The 17,569-nt window shown below is 43.1% G+C and overlaps 1 protein-coding gene across 1 annotated transcript in view; it reads right to left on the minus strand.

Annotated features, from left to right (window-relative positions):
- Positions 1 to 4,518: 4,518 nt before the first annotated feature.
- LOC123492680 (transmembrane protein 132C-like) overlaps positions 4,519 to 17,569 on the minus strand; it is a 57,483-nt gene continuing 44,432 nt past the window's right edge. Inside the window, exons 2-3 of the mRNA XM_045225458.1 lie at positions 14,256 to 15,174; positions 4,519 to 4,588 (exon numbers count right to left, since the gene is read on the minus strand). Of these exons, the coding sequence (XP_045081393.1) occupies positions 4,519 to 4,588; positions 14,256 to 15,174 (989 nt within the window). The remainder of the gene's footprint in view (positions 4,589 to 14,255; positions 15,175 to 17,569) is intronic.

Consider the following 17,569-nt stretch of genomic DNA (forward strand, 5'->3'; position numbering starts at 1 on the left):
CCATATTCCCTGTCACCTTGCCATGGTTAAATGCGGTGGTTCGTGCTTTTTCGCGAATGCTGCCATCTGTCCACGGTTTCTGGTTAGGGTAGGTTTTAATAGTCACAGTGGGTATGACATCTCCTATACACTTCCTTATAAACCCACTCACTGAATCAGCGTATACGTCTACCCGGAACATATCCCAGTCCGTGTGATCAAAACAATCTTGAAGCGTGGATTCTGATTGGTCAGACCAGCGTTGAATAGTCCTTAGCACGGGTACTTCCTGTTTGAGTTTCTGCCTATAGGAAGGGAGGAGCAAAATGGAGTCGTGGTCAGATTTGCCGAAAGGAGGGCGGGGGAGGGCCTTGTATGCATATCGGAAATTAGTGTAGCAGTGATCCAGTGTTTTTCCAGCGCGAGTGCTACAGTCAATATGCTGATAGAATTTAGGTAGCCTTTTCCTCAAATTTGCTTTGTTAAACTCCCCAGCTACCATAAATGCAGCCTCGGGATATTTGACCCCAACTCTGCTCTGTCTGCCTTGGGGAACAGAGTAATGACCAAGCTGACCTGCTTGTCCCTGAAGCGGGCTGGTCATGCATGTGTTCATAATTTCTGCTCTGCTCTCCTCTCCTCTGTTATTGGTTAATGCCTTAGTAGGGCCTCAGGTAGATCAATTGGGGGCTGATCTTTAAAAGCTGACACGTCAGCTAGCACATTATCCATATTTGCACTTCACCGCTGGGCAGTGCTGAACACTCACAATCAGCAGACAGCACAGCACAGGGGCCCAGTCATTACATACACAGGTTCAGATGTACTGTAGGACAGGGACAAGAGAAAGAGGAGGAAGGGGAGAGGAGGGGGAGAGGGAAAGAGGGAGAGAGGAGGAAGACGGAAGGATGATTCAGCGGTTGAATAATTTACTTTGACAAAGGCCCAAAGGAAACCTGCGTGTGAGCTCTGATGGGTAATCTGCTTGACTTTGGGGAAAAAAGAGACGAGCACAAATAAAAGAGCCAAACATCCTTTCTGGGTTTTTTTTATCATTTGTTCCTCCAAAATTGCTCATGGGGTTTTGCACCCATGGCACTTATGTTTGTTCCTCAAATTTCTCTGATTAGTTTGCGAAGGGGACCTTTTTTCATAAAAAAATATGAAATCAGATTGCATTGCGGAGCAATCTACAAAAGGTTACAGTTTCTCCCTCTTCCCTGCTGTCTATCTCGTTCCTTCCCTCTACTTGTGATTTTTACTCTCCCTCTCTGCTCTCCCTCCATCTCTCTCTCTCTCTGCTCTCCCCCCAGCTCTCCTCATCCAAGGCCGATTCTACCAAGCAAAACCAAATGAAAAAATGAAAACAGCACTAACAGCGAGTTAACTTCATTAAAAGGCTTTTGATAAACCCAACACCTGTTACTGTAGGTTGAGTCAATAAACCAACATCTCTATTTGATACATAGCCTACTGTATCAAAACATGTGATAATGTTTAGGAGGTAAATCTGCTTTGAGAAATAAACATCAAAGTTGACTTGAAGAGGTATGGGTGTGAGTTTGAGTTATTGCTGCAGGTACAGTGCCTTGCAAAAGTATTCATCACCCTTGGCATTTTTCCTATTTTGTTGCATTACAACCTGTAATTTAAATGGATTTTTATTTGGATTTCATGTAATGGACATACACAAAATAGTCTAAATTGGTGAAGTGAAATGAAATAAATTACTTGTTTAAAAGAATTCTAAAAAATAAATCATGGAAAAGTGGTGCGTGCATATGTATTCACCCCTTTGCTATGAAGCCCCTAAATAAGATCTGGTGCAACCAATTACCTTCAGAAGTCACATAATTAGTTAAATAAAGTCCACCTGTGTGCAATCTAAGTGTCACATGATCTGTCACATGATCTCAGTATATATACACCTGTTCTAAAAGGCCCCAGAGTCTGCAACACCACTAAGCAAGGGGCACCACCAAGCAAGCGGCACCATGAAGACCAAGGAGCTCTCCAAACAGTTCAGGGACAAAGTTGTGGAGAAGTACAGATCAGGGTTGGGTTATAAAAAAATATCCGAAACTTTAAACATCCCACGGAGCACCATTAAATCCATTATAAAAAATTGAAAGAACATGGCACCACAACAAACCTGCCAAGAGAGGGCCGCCCACCAAAACTCACGGACCAGGCAAGGAGGGCATTAATCAGAGGCAACAAAGAGACCAGATAACCCTGAAGGAGCTGCAAAGCTCCACAGCGGAGATTGAAGTATCTGTCCATAGGACCACTTTAAGCCGTACACTCTACAGAGCTGGGCTTTACGGAAGAGTGGCCAGAAAAAGCCATTGCTTAAAGAAAAAAATAAGCAAACACGTTTGGTGTTCGCCAAAAGTCATGTGGGAGACTCCCCAAACATATGGAAGAAGGTACACTGGTCAGATGAGACTAAAATTTAGCTTTTTGGCCATCAAGGAAAACGCTATGTCTGGCGCAAACCCAACACGTCTCATCACCCCGAGAACACCATCCCCACAGTGAAGCATGGTGGTGGCAGCATCATGCTGTGGGGATGTTTTTCATCGACAGGGACTGGGAAACTGGTCAGAATTGAAGGAATGATGGATGGCGCTAAATAGAGGGAAATAGTTATGCACGCTCAAGTTTTCTGTTTTTTTGTCTTATTTCTTGTTTGTTTCACAATAAAAAATATTTTGCATTTTCAAAGTGGTAGGCATCTTGTGTAAATCAAATGATACAAACTCCCCCAAAATCAATTTTAATTCCAGTTGTAAGGCAACAAAATAGGAAAAATGCCAAGGGGGGTGAATACTTTCGCAAGCCCAAGCTGAGTACATTGACAAACACATGCGGTACATGCAAATTGCACACACATACAAAGGTTAGTTTGGTCATTCCACCAAGTGGGTGCTTTTTGAGTAGTGTAACTTGGTAAAAGGGGAGGCAGGTAACCTAGCAGTTAAGAGTGTTGGGCCAGTAGCTGAAAGGTCGCTGGTTCGACTCCCCGAGCTTACTAGGTGAAAAATATTTCAATGGCCCTTGAGCAAGGCACTTAACCCTAGCTCTAGATAAGAGCGTCTACTAAAATGTAAAAAAATAAGTACTTTCACCTAATTTTAGCATTCTGTCATAACGAGCACATGTTCAACTTAATTTTAAAAAATGCTTTCCCATCTTAAGAGGTTAAATAAATAAAAATACTATATTAAGTGCCAAATAAAGTAACAGGGTTGACTGTAACAGGGTTGATGATTTAATCTTAAATCATCCATAAATCCCCTTGTGACAGGGTGAATGGAAGCTTGTTGTGCAATAGGGAGGGGCAATTGAATGCAAGCTTAAAAAATATATATGTCGTTGTTAAAACATTTCTAGCCTGTCTATATATGGGTAACAGGGTTGACGTGTTATGCTCAACCCACTCAGTCTTCCACCACAAAACACCAGAAAATGGCCAAAAAGATTAGAAGTGGCTCAACTGCTTTTACACTAGTTTGACTATAAGATGTTTAATGTTTCTTTTGGGAAAAAAATATTTTAAATGGACAAGTTTCACCATAATATGTGATTATAGTAAAGCGAGAGTTCAGGTCATGTAACAGGGTTGACATGAAAATGAAGGACATAAATGAATCACTAATCACATTGAATAAATAATAATCGCCAGAAATGACTTTGTCTAAGAAACATTATAACTAGGGCTTTACAATGATTGTGAAAACATGGAGAAATGTTGGGGTTAAGTCGGTTAATATTTTCCTAGAAGTCACAGTGTTCACAGAGGGACATGTCAAAATTATGAATTTTGGCAAGTCTTTATTCATATTGAAAATCAGATTTATTGAATTTTCCATGTGGTCTATATTAAAGAGCACTTCATTTAATATAATGTGCTTTTAAAATTCAATATTGGTGCACAATTTCTACTTAAAATATCAAAGGGATGCAAAAGGCACTCATTTCGTGGAACGACCCAGTTCTGTTTACAGACACAAACATACACACACACACAAACACACAGCTCAAGACCCCAGCTCACCCATCTCCATGCAGGGTCCTTAACTCTCTACAGTGGATTATATGGCAGGAATATGGCATCCTGGGGGTGAATGGGCTAAATGTTTTAACAAGGCTGCAGCCCACCTTATTCCCTCCCATGTAGCAGTTATCTATCAACTACTATGACCATGTGGCCCTGAGCACAGCTTACACTTCACAGGTTATCCACCTCTGCCACTGGATATTTACACTGATCCCTACTTTTATAATAAAGGCGCACTGGGACAGGTCTTGCTATGTCTAATCCCTATGGTCCAGAATCAAACACTCTCCTCACAATGTTTAGACAGAGGGAGTTGGGAGTAAGAGAAGTGAGAACACACACACGCACACAAACACCCACACACAAGTCCACTACGAATACACACGCAGGTACATTGCACGCGTGTGCGCGCACACACACATACACACACACACACACCCACACACATACAGACACACAGACACACACACACTGTGTCAGAAGCCCTGCTCAGTTTGAGAGGTGTGCTCACAGGAGGGCCTCACAACTACAGAGCAAGGTGTCTGACTAGAACCCAGGGGAGACACTGTCAGAGAAACAGTTCCTAGACATGAGAACCACTACAAAGACTCAGTTTGGGCATTTCCCTGTAAAAAGCACCATGAGCACTAACATATGAAGTTCATAGGAGCACATCAAATTTGGTGTCAAATGAAAGTCTATATATTTTTTGAATTTAAGGCATTTATAAATGTTTCAACCATTTTCCACCCTAAAAATTAAGAATAAGCAAAGGCTTTGGTTTCTGGTCAAACAGATGGAAAAGGGGTCTTAGAAAACATCTAGCAGAAAACATCTACAATGGGAATTCGTACTAGTCACAAATCACAGTTAGGTCACCTGCTACTGTCCTCCCTTCCACTGGCATACTGTTATGTTCAGCTCAATGTTCTCTTTCTGTCGCATGGTGGTCAAAGCAAGAGTGTGAAAACAGTCTGGACAACCCCTCCCTCTCTCTCTCCCTGTCTCTCTTCGTACTCTCCAGTTAATGTCACCGCTCCCAGCGATTACTGACACATACCCATGAGGCCCCTCTTTCCATTTCCGGTCCGCACCAACCAAATGTGGTCTTGTTTGGGGGCGGAGCTCATTAGAATAATAGCCTGTGTGCAGAATTATACCCAAATATGCAAAGGAGGATATAAACATGTTCTACCTTTGTGTTCCTATTCAGGATACATCACCATGAAGAGAATGACATTCATAATGATGCATTTCAGTATAGTACAGATCAGGGACCCATGATGTCATTCTGTTACCGTCATTCTGTTACCGGGTGTTGATCCACTTCACTTACTGTAGTTCAATAACCAAAAGAGAGTTTTTCAAACTCAAGATGTCATATCATAGCTGATACCCAATTCTTTCTACAGACATCTTTGGATCTTAATTCAGAGTAGATATTTCACATAAAAACTGAGGGAGATTTTACTGTCATTCTGTTACCAAACTTTATATATGCACTGTTCTTCGAGTAAATGTGTTTTTGTAAATGTTTCTGTGGAAATTGTTCAAAGTAGTCCTTGTGCATAGAGTTGTATGGTTTGTTTAACTTTGCAATCAATGGATTTGTTTGGCATACTTTTAAAGTGAAAAATCTGCTTCATTCTGATACAATGGAGTTGCCCAATTACAAAACCTGCCTTCCAGTGTATCCACTCTAGAGAAACCCCTGCTTATACGCCTGAAAGGCCCAATATGGAGGCTTTGATGGTGGGCTGGTGGATAGCGTGTAGATGGCTGATGTGTGTTGGGTGTAGTTTGTAGTGTGTGTAGCTCTTATGTGGTAACTCAGGCCTGAGATGCTCTGTGTAGTTCTAAGCAGCTACTCCTATGTTAGTTCTGTCTGATGATAAGATTTTAGAAAGGCAACACTTGATTTTTCTCCCTCACGGGTACCCAACGGGTGACTGTGTGTGTAACCATGCCAAGTTCTTGGAATTATCCCCTTGATTTGGGGACTGGTGTGTGATATTGGCATTTGAGAGGGCTATATGAGGGCTGCTGATTGAGAGGCTTTCTGGAGTTTCAAGTCGTGTGTGCGTGTGTGTGTGTGTTTGTGTGCATGTGCGCGTTTACAATGTGCTTGTGTGTGTTCACGTGTGTCTTGTGTGTTTATATGTGTATGTATGTGCATGTGGCTTTGTGTGTGTGTGTGTGTATTTATGTACAGTGTGCTTGACAAACAGGATCTATGTTAAGGGATCCTGTGTATAGCGGGTAACACTTCATCATCTATTCATGGACCCTGGGGCAACTCTCAACCCTCTCCTCCCCTACAGTAGATCTCTCAGGGCAGCTGATTTTACTGCATATGTTCCAGTCAACATGCATCTCTGGGACTGGACTTGATCCATGGGCGTATGGTAATGCAGCAGCAACCTGGATAGTAATTCATGTTCTAGTCATTATTTCAACTATGATATACTGTATTTCATACTTGACTTGAAAGACTCTCATATTATTAAATGGATGAAATGTGGTTGTGACGATTGTTCTTTGTCTGCCATCAAATAAAATGCATGCCTTATCTCAGGGATGGACAGCTGCCCATGCGTGGCCCCCCTTTTGTAGATCCGCAGATCAATTTCCAAAAACATACTGTATATATATTTTGGGACTCAGTCGAGTCGAGTCTCAACTTAGTGTTGAGAGTTAGAATAGTAGAATACACAAGGTGCAATTTTGAAATTTGGTTGTGCATCAGCAGTTTTTCTCTTGTTATGGCAATCACTGACAGTCTCTCAATTAGCCCATGTCAGATTGGTAAATGAGTCTAGCCAGCTATCTAAACTTGTAGCAATCATGGTCAAATTACAGACCGGAGGCCCCCATTTATTTTGTGATGATATTCAAAATGATTAAAACATTTAAAATTGCAGCAAACTTGCTTTAAAACTGCAAAATGGTCTCTGCGCCCCATGGCAAAATGTGTAGAATTGCAGAACAATAACTCCAAAACGTATTTTTTGGGGTTGTATTTGCTGGTTCTCTTTGCTGTTCTCTTTGCTTTTTTTTTACTTGACTGTGATAAGGGCTCGGGAAAAAAGTGTCCTGTCTGCTTCTACAAGCAAGCACCACTGCTGAGGTCACAGCCTTTTTAAAGATTGTGTTCCATTATATAATATAACCAGTTGATATTACGGTTTTGATAAATACATCTTAAATGGCACAGTTTTTTTAATTGACTGAATATACAGTATGTGGAGCAATTTAGCAGTTAGGATTTGTTATCTGTTGCGGTTATGATAAATTAGGCATTGTTGCGCACTGTTGGCATATAGGCCTAGATAAATGTGCACATATTTTTTTCGGGTCTTGTGTTATAAGGCTCGAGTTCAATATCATTTATTGTGGCAGAACCTAAGAAAAATATATGTTCTGTTCATAAATATGGAATCCACCGTGAAGAAACAGTGTAGAATTGCAGGAAATGGTTTTAAAAATGATTTACAAAAATGATTTGTTAAAGTTTAATAATAAAAAAAATGCACCCCTACTTTCAGACAAAGTCAGGCGCCATGCACACACACACACACACACACATACACACACACACACAAACACACACACACACACACACTCCTATGTTTGCTAATCATTAAGACCACACACATCATTTAAGACTACTGTAAATTCATGATCTATTTGTCAGGCTAAAGCTTCCCAGTGGAATCGACTCCTTGCCTCATTAGCAATCTAGAGTGGCTGCCATTGAAATGGGATTTGCATATTTCATAATGCAAATGAAAACAATTTCCTCGTGAACAAATTAACACAATTTTCAAAAGATAAATAGCCCCAGCTGTTTTGTAACTTTTACTAAACTATCAAATTTGTTTCCGCAGGTTCCCCAAGGGACATATACTAATGCATGCTAATGAGCATGCATTAGGTTATCAAAGGTAACTGGGAAATTCTCACACACCGGGGCACCAAATCCAGATAGTGTGTTGTTTTCAAGTTAAATATGTATATTTTGTCGGCAAACTATATTTTATCAGGCAGTTCATCCATTCAACCAGACATGTTATGCTATCCATAACCAATTCATATCAGGGGTTAGGCTGATCTTTAACACTGGTCAGAGTTACTGGTAATGTGTCTGTACTGTTGGATATAGGCCAGCGGATGGCTGAGAGATCACAGTGGAGAGAAAAGGTTGGAGTAAAGATTTTTTCTCCTCTGTGTATTATCGTTAAAGGTCACTAAGATAGGCTTTGCCTCCATTTTCCATACTTATTGTATCTAGCTGTCTTTTTTTACTCTTCCTCCTTCTCTCTCCCCCTCTCTCTCCCCCTCCCTCTCCCCCTCTCTCTCCTTCTCTCTCTCTCCCCTTCGCTCCTTCCCTCCCTCCCTCTCCACTTTCTGTTGTGCATATCTCCCTCCATGTATTGAAATGAAGCGGGACTATGTGCTGGAGGCATTACAGACCCCTAAACCTGATAAGCTGCCATCTCAGTTTACTCCATCCTTCCTCTGGAGCTGATGAATACAAGGGCCTGAAACAACAGTTTATCCACTGTGTGTCACTTCCTGCCTCCCTCTGCTCTTTTGTGAAGACTTCCTGTTTACTCCCACTCCACCACTTGTCTTCTGTGAAGACTCCTACTGTGGTGGGGTTCAAGGGCACTGTTGGGCCCACACTCCATAGAGGATCCATCTAGTGTGATAGTGTGATGGTGACACAGAGACAAGTGCCTCTAAGGCTACAGTACGAGTCACATGCTAGGGTCAGACTCTTTTCTCCAGGCCCTTTAAACTTGTGAATTGCCTTGCAGACGTGGCTTGGAGGCTACTGAGGCACAGAGTTGAAGAACCGAGGGTGACGTTCCCCAGAGTTTGAAGCCCTCTGGTCTCAGTGAAGAGTTGGTGTTGGGTGTTGAATTTAGATCTGACTTTCTCTGGTGTGTTAGGTTTTGTATTTAAGAATGTGTTTTTCTTAGAGGCTGGTTGCACTGTAGACTGTTATGCAGTTAACAAGAAACAGTCATTATGTACATTTCAGGGTTCAGTCTTCATGCACAACAATATAGTCTGAACCAGAAACCAACAATATTGTCTACTAGAAACGACCGGCCAAAGACGCATTGAAAAGGAAACCTCATACCGTCGCTACCTCCCTTTCTAACACTGAACGGCAAATCAAATTGTATTTGTCACATGCGCCGAATACAACAGGTGTAGACCTTACCGTGAAATGCTTACTTACAATCCCTTAACCAACAATGCAGTTCAAGAAATAGAGTTAAGAAAATATTTCCTAAATAAACTAAAGTAAAAAAGTAAATAAAAAGTAACACAATAAAATAACAATACCGAGGCTATATACAGGGGGTACCGGTACCGAGTCAATGTGCGGGGCTACAGGTTAGTCTAGGTCATTTTTACATGTAGGTAGGGGTAAAGGACTATGCATAGAAAATAAACAGCGAGTAGCAGCAGTGTAAATAGTCCAGGTGGCCATTTGATTATTTGATCAGCAGTCTTGTGGCTTAGGGGTAGAAGCTGTTAAGGAGCCTTTTGGACCTAGAATTGGTGCTCCGGTACCGCTTGCCGTGCGGTAGCAGAGAGAACAGTCTATGACTTGGGTGACTGGAGTCTTTGACAATTTTTCGGGCCTTCCTCTAACACCGCCTAGTATATAGGTCCTGGATGGCAGGAAGCTTGGCGTTGTCGTGCCCTCTTCACGACTGTCTTGGTGTGTTTGGACCATGATAGTTTGTTGGTGATGCGGACACCAAGGAACTTGAAACTCTCTACCCACTCCACTACAGCCTCGTCGTTGTGAATGGGGGCATGTTCGGCCGTCTGTTTCCTGTAGACCACGATCAGCTCCTTTGTCTTGATCACATTGAGGGAGAGGTTGTTGTCCTGGCGCCACACTGCCAGGTCTCTGACCTCCTCCCTATAGGCTGTCTCATCGTTGTCGGTGATCAGGCCTACCACTGTTGTGTCGTCAGCAAACTTAATGATGGTGTTGGAGTTGTGCTTGGCCACGCAGTTGTGGGTGAACAGGGAATACAGGAAGGGACTAAGCACACACCCCTGAGGGGCCCCCGTGTTGAGGATCAGTGTGACAGATGTGTTGTTGCCTACCCTTACCACCTGGGGGCGGCCCGTCAATAAGTCCAGGATCCAGTTGCAGAGGGAGGTGTTTAGTCCCAGGGTCCTTAGCTTATTCACTTTATTATTCAGGTAGTTCTCCATCCTTAGCCCTGGCCTGTGTGTCTCTGAGGTCTGAGCTGGTCAGTGTGATCCGGCCTGATTGGTGGTCAGACATTGATCTGCTGTGATAAGCGTGTGGTTTGGAGAGAAGCCCTCGTCAGCTTCTGAAGCTGCTGGCCCTGGGTGGCTAAGCCTTGATCTGCCCAGGGGTGTGTGTGTGTGAGTGCATATGTGTTCACGTGCATTTGCACATGTTAGGTGTGTGCATGTGCATGTGTGCGGTGTGTATGTGTGCCAAACCCATGTGTGTATGTGGGTTGGGATCCTTGTCATGTCCAATAATCCCAGAATCCTCTGATAACAGGAGTCCTCCCCTAGCAACCCTTCCCTCCTGCCTGCTCTCTACCCCAATCGCCTGCACATTGATGATTGTGTGGTCCGATCACGCTGCTCATAAACAGTTTAATCCTCTTAGTCTGAATTTGAGCAGCAGATAAGCCCTGGCTGAAAAACACGTCCAAATGAACCAGCCTAGACCCTGCATGTATACCAGACACACCATACACTGGCTGAGAGGAACTCACTGTATAGTAGGCTAAATGGAACACCAACAGCATCAACTGAACTGCTGATTAGTGAGTTTAGGACTTAAGTTCACATACAGCAAACACCCTGTGGGAACCATTATTCAAAACATATAACCTTGGAAAATATGAGCAGCATGACTGTAGAAAAGTTTAAGGAGAAATATGATTCACATTCCCTCTCTCTCCCTCTCTCACTCGCACACACAGCACACACTGACAAGTGTATTAAAACAGGGGTTCTCAAAGTGGGGTACTGACGGGGTCAGCGGCCAGATCTAAAAATATTTAGATATTTTTTATGAATATTACTAACAACAGATTTTTTTTTTAATTGGCCAAGGGATCCTTGGAATAAGTTTAAATTGTGTATGTAATACGATACAATACAATACAATACAATACAATACAATACAATACAATACAATACAATGTCATATTATTCATCTACAATGTATGTTCTTAACCCTGGACAACATGGGACTGGCAGGCTCACAGGGATATTGGTATCCACAGTACTCCATCAATTATCAATTTTTCAACTCTATACTTCTTTTTTTTTAACATAAATGCACTGTAATTTATTATACAACTGCAAAGTTTTCTCACTGCCTCGTGGCAAAATGTGTAAAATTGCAGGATATTAGCTTGAAAACTGCAACATTTTCTCTCCAATACTAAGATGCGGGCCTTAGAAATGTCCTTCCCAGGGCCTGAGATTTGGTTCATCCGGCCATGCACTGCCAAAGTCATAGTAAAACTCCTTGTATGCTATTTTTATCTAACTCAAGTTGTGTTCTGATTATTACATTTACATTTTAGTCATTTAGCAGACGCTCTTATCCAGAGCAACTTACAGTTAGTGAGTGCATACATTTTTCATACTGGCCCCCCGTGGGAATCGAACCCACAACCCTGGCGTTGCAGGCGCCCTGCTCTACCAACTGAGCTACAGGAGGATTATGTTGGGAAAACGAATAATAAACAGTAAAAATAAAAATAAACATTGGCAAAAGACAGTAATACAGAAGGTAACCTCCCTTCATGCCTACTTCTCAAATGCTGTACATATCTGGCAGCCTCTTTAAATCATTACTGAAGACTATAATTTTGTTATATTAGCAGCCCACATGAGTGGGTCCCTGATGAATTTGCTATCAGAAAAGGGGTCCCCAGCCCCAAAAGGTTTGAGAACCCCTGTTTTAAAACGCACACAGACCAAATACTCTGGAAGTTCATCGTCAGTCGGGTCAGAAAAATGAATGAGGCTTCTTAGCAGATTTCCTGTTCGCCCAGATTGACAAATTGGTATGGGCCCTTTGTCAGAGCTCCACTTTGAGCTCACTAGTGTTTTTCTCCGCTGTGATTACAATCTCAGGCATGAAAGTACACTAATGGAAATGCATATTTTCTTACATTTCCATTTGCACGGCCCGTGGGATGTCGCTTTGTCACTTTCTAATTAACGCTCAAAGCCCAATTAATCAATAAAGAGCTTCCCTCTACTGCTGCACACTCAGTTCAACTGAACTATTCCTCAGCGTTTAACTGTTTTGATGTTAGGCACAGCAATAAATGTCTATAAATTGCTCAATATATTTATTTGAGTAAATAATTTACACTGAGTGTACAAAACACTAGGAACACCTACTTCTCCATGACATAGACTGACCAGGTGAATCCAGGTGAAAGCTATGATCCATTATCGATGTCACCTGTTAAATCCACTTCAATCAGTGTAGATGAAAAAAAATGGATTTTTAAGCCTTGAGACAATTGAGACATGGATTGTGTATGTGTGCCATTCAGAGGGTGAATGGGCAAGACAAAATATGTACGTGCCTTTGAACAGGGTATGGTAGTAGTGTCAGGCTCACTGGTTTGAGTGTGTCAAGAACTGCAACGCTGCTGTGTTTTTCATGCGCAACAGTTTACCGTTTATATCAAGAATGGTCCACCATCCAAAGGACTTCCAGCCAACTTGACACAACTGTGGGAAGCATTGGAGTCAACATGGGCCAGCATTCCTGTGGAACGCTTTTGACACCTTGAACTCCATGCCCCAACTAATTTAGGCTGTTCTGAGGGCAAAAAAGGTGCAACTCAATATTAATGTTTTGTACAATCAGTGTATATTTTTTGTACAATTATTGATGTTTATACATGTTGTTATTATAAGAATAACTAGTATCTAGCTGTATGCACATATAGTGCATTGATGGTTCCAAACTTCTTCCATTTAAGAAAGATGGAGGCCACTGTGTTCTTGGGGACCTTCAATGCTGCAGAATCTTTTTTTTACCCTTCCCCAGATCTGTGCCTCGACACAATCCTGTCTCGGAGCTCTATGGACAATTCCTTCGACCTTATTGCTTGGTTTTTGCATTGACATGCACTTTCAACTATGGGACCTTATATAGACAGGTGTGTGCCTTTCTAAATCATGTCCAATCAATTGAATGTACCACAGGTGGACTCCAATCAAGTTGTAGAAACATCTCAAGGATGATACATGGAAACAGAATGTACCTAAGCTCAATTTCGAGTCTCATAGCAAAGGGACTGAATACTTATGTAAATAATGTTTCTGCTTTAAATTTTTTGTACATTTGCAAAAATGTCTAAAAACCTGTTTTCGCTTGTTATTATGGTGTATTGTGTGTAGATTGATGAGGGGAAAATGTATTTAATCAATTTTAGAATAAGGCTGTAACGTAACAACATTTGGAAAAAGTAAAGGAGTCTGAATACTTTCCAAATGCACTGTATAGCACATACATGTTTTCAGATGATAATATTTATTTAAAATACTTGGTATGAGAAGGAGTAATGATTTCAGCAGCTGTGTTGAAGTATGTTCAACTATTTCCAATCATAAAGCAGATTAGTTGGGTGTAAAGAATCTCTGTAAGATTATCAGCCAGTGAATATCTTGCACAAGCATGACATTTAAAAACCAAAGAGTGTGAACTGTGAACATATTTGATGAATCACCATGAAACTCCATGGAGATGACAGACGAGTCACAGCTCTCTGAGCCTTCTGGTTTCCAAGCAAACCCAAAGTGAAAGACAGTATGTATAATATTGTTCCAATATTGTATATTCTGTATGATATCTATGTGGACTTGTGTCTGTATTCTGTTTGTATATTATCTGTTGCTGACAGCACTTTCTCACTAAGGCAAATTCTGGGTATATGTAAATGTACTTGCCGAATAAAAGTGATTCTGATCAAATGTATGTAAAAGTGATTCCTTGTAAATGTAATGGAGAAAAAAAATTTTTTGAATTGAATGGAACGGCACAGTTTATGCTTTATGCCTGATCTCCCTTGTAAAAGAGGTCTTCTGACCTTAATGGGACTTCCTGGATAAAGGTTAAATCATAATGCCTCACTTTGACTTAAGGAGGCCCACTCACCTGAGGGTGAAAATCTGTACAGGTGACAGGATGGAGAGAGCCAGGAAGGTGGAGACTGTCTCCCTCTGTCTGATTGGTCTAGAGGGAACCATCACCACAAAGTTACTGTCCAGCCTCAGCTCTGACATGGGCTGGAACAGACGCACGCTCCCAATGCGCTGCATGGGTGTGGGCCCTGAGAAGTACCCCATGGGCCCCTGGTGCTCTGTGCGCATGGAACTGCTCTTCCTTGAGTCCTCTGAGCTGCACTCCCCAGTCTCCGTGGACTGTACCATGTAGTAGAGCTCCACAGGGGTGCCCTGGGGCTGCTCCGGAGATCTCTGCCTCCCGGGCCTCACGGTGGGGGGGCTGAACCAGCTAGCCAGGGGCTCCAGCTCGGCCACACACATCCCCAGCTCCCCCTTCAGACGACACGTGCCCCGCACCTCCTGGGTCTCGTGGAAGGCAAACATCCTGACACAGGGCAGCCTGTGGATAGTGGTATAGTCATCCCAGTCCCTGCCTCCCACATAGAACAACACCTGCACCTTGGGCCAACTGGGGTGAATCCTCTCACTGATGATGAAGGTGTGGATCTTCCAGTTGTAGGTGAAAAGGGATGGAGAAGAGGAGGAGGACGACGACAGGGAGGTAAAAGAGGGTCCATTGAAGGGTCCGGGGCTCTGTAGGAGCTCCAGGGGGATGTGTTGCTGGACAGACAGGGGTCCATAGCTGGCGTTGATGGAGGGCATCTGGCGGGCCTGTTGGATGAAGAAGGGCTCGGTCCTGGCCTGCAGGCTGGAGTTCCTCATCAGATCCTGGTTGGCCTCCTTTAGGAAGAAGGCTGCCTTGGCATTGAGGACCTGGTAGCTGACGGGCAAGTAGCTGGGCATGGGGCCGTACCTCTGTAGACCATCAAGAATCACCCTGCTGTCTGCCACTGGAGGAGAGAAGAGGGGGGAGAGGTTAGCTATCTACCTGTTAACCTCTATAACAAAGGGCAGAGCAGAGAGATGGGAAAGTGAATGAAAAAGGTTCTTTATGGGAGAGAGCAATTCAGGACCCCGGACAGCGTACTAAACACTGAACATTGTGAACATACAGTCTCTTTATCACTATGCTTTCCTGGTCATACACATTGCTATTACAATGTCTTAAAAACAAATTATTTGCTACAAAATGTTCATATGACATCCCCTTCATGCATTATTGCGCTCATTATATGAAGTAGCGCATAAAATAACTTGCAGTTAAACAGAGAGACTAGAAGACCATGGATTAGGAATCAAATCTCATCTACAGTGATAGACTGTTTCTACTGATAGACACGGTTCCTTGTTTAATCCTGTTTACTCACTCACTTAGTCAGTCAACTCAGTCACTCAGTCATTCAGTCACTCACTCTCCTCTGCTCTATCTGAACAGGTTGGTTCACATCCTCCACACACTACTCCTGTCTTGAGTCTGAACTAGACCCTGTTGTCGACCCTGACACACCCAGAAGGGCCTCAACCCCCCCAACTCCTCCACCTCATTTACACCTCCCCACTCCCCACTTCTGTCTCTCCCACTGATGTATGAAGAACTGGAGACTGTGTCCAATATGTTCGACCGTTGTTTTCAAGGTATTCTACTCATGTTCGCATACGCTGATTCATGGACCGTATATATCCGTGTCGCATCCTGTTTACACAGATCAACATCACATGCGCAATAGCACTCAGTGCGCACAGGGAGCAGCGTGAGTGGCGACGACTTCATCACGTCATCCGAAAACATGGCAGACTGAATTAATATAAAATGTTAATATCCTCGGCTGTGAGTGATGGATTTTGGGGGGGGGGGTCTGAGCAACAATTATTTGAATAATTCAATGGATGTTTTATGCACAAAGGTAATGACTAAAGTGTCTTATCAGGGATTTTCAAATCTGACTTCTCTATGTGGCCGTCTATGGAAATTGTATTTCTGGGCCGGGCGTCAGTTAAACTGCAGTCCTGAAGCAAGACTGTAGGTTCAGTTGAAACCGTGCTTCCAGACCGGAACCCTGTCGCCTTGGTCTCTCCCTTCCTCCCCCTTCCCCCTCCCCACTGCCTCTTCCCCCTCTCTCCCTTTGCCATCAAACTCCAGATGTTTGGTCCGATGGAGGATTCCGGGAGAGGCTATTGATTTCCCGTCGTGGCCGAGCGGTGCGGCGGGGAGCGGGGAGACACGGCAGTGATTTGTGACAGCCCATGGCAGCCTGGCAAAGACCAGCCTGGAGGACCGGGCACCACAAGCTGTGGTCGGAATATTGAGGGCCATAAAGCACAATGTCTGTCTGTCTGTCTGTCTGTCTGTCTGTCTGTCTGTCTGTCTGTCTGTCAGAGTTGAACAGAGAGACTTCAGGGATATGAATGATGGTTGATACTCGAGTTTCAGTACATGAAAGTAGGCTACGACTACTGTGTGATGTTACACAAAGGCTGAGTACAGAGGGAGAGCAGTCAGATGCTTAGCCGTGATGTAGCATGCCTCACAGAGAGATAGAGAGGTGTGTCTGTCTCTCAGGGAGAGTTGCCACACTGTTCTAGTTTTCACATACAGTAGTCCCTTGATAGAGACACATAAACTACTTCATTACAATCAAAGTGCTGTAATCACTTCCTAAACGTCAGAATGTTTTTCTTCAGCTTCAAACAGCAATTTAACAATCACTATAATCTCACTCCTATAGAAAACATACAGTATTATGCATGATTATCATGGTTGATCAACGCTGCATCATACCATTACAGGTAGTACCACACAAAAGTAGAAACAATTAAATGTGTCTGCCACCATGGCGAAATGCTGCCACAACACTGCAAAATGTCAGTGGGTTAGGTTAAATGTGAGTGGGTTATATTGGCTGCTTCAGTCTATGCCCTAGTATGCCCTAAGTATGCCCTAGTATGATTCCGTGCAGTATGACTTAGCGGGAGGCCTCCTACACTCTACTGCAGGTTGAGTAAAGGCACCGAATGTGGATCTAGTGTTTGTCTGCAAATCGTTCAGCATACTGGGTTTTAGGGACCACCCGCTGTAGACGTCTGACTGATGCCATTTTTCACACGATTCTACATGTACAAACGGTACGCACTCAGTTCGCAAATTACATTGAGATGCTAAGTACTCTGGGCCAGCAAACGCTACTGGTGTGTCTGAGCCCTACAGGACTTAAGGACCATAAAGGAGAGTAATCCTTGCTCCCGTGTGTGGCTAATCTAGCTGTGCCTATGCTGCGCCTCCACGGTCAAAGAGAGATGCCACAGCAGGATGGGGTGGGAAAGAGTGGGGAGAAAGGTGGAGCATGG

Source organism: Coregonus clupeaformis, chromosome 15 (assembly GCF_020615455.1).
Source record: "Coregonus clupeaformis isolate EN_2021a chromosome 15, ASM2061545v1, whole genome shotgun sequence".
NCBI classification, from domain to species: domain Eukaryota; kingdom Metazoa; phylum Chordata; class Actinopteri; order Salmoniformes; family Salmonidae; genus Coregonus; species Coregonus clupeaformis.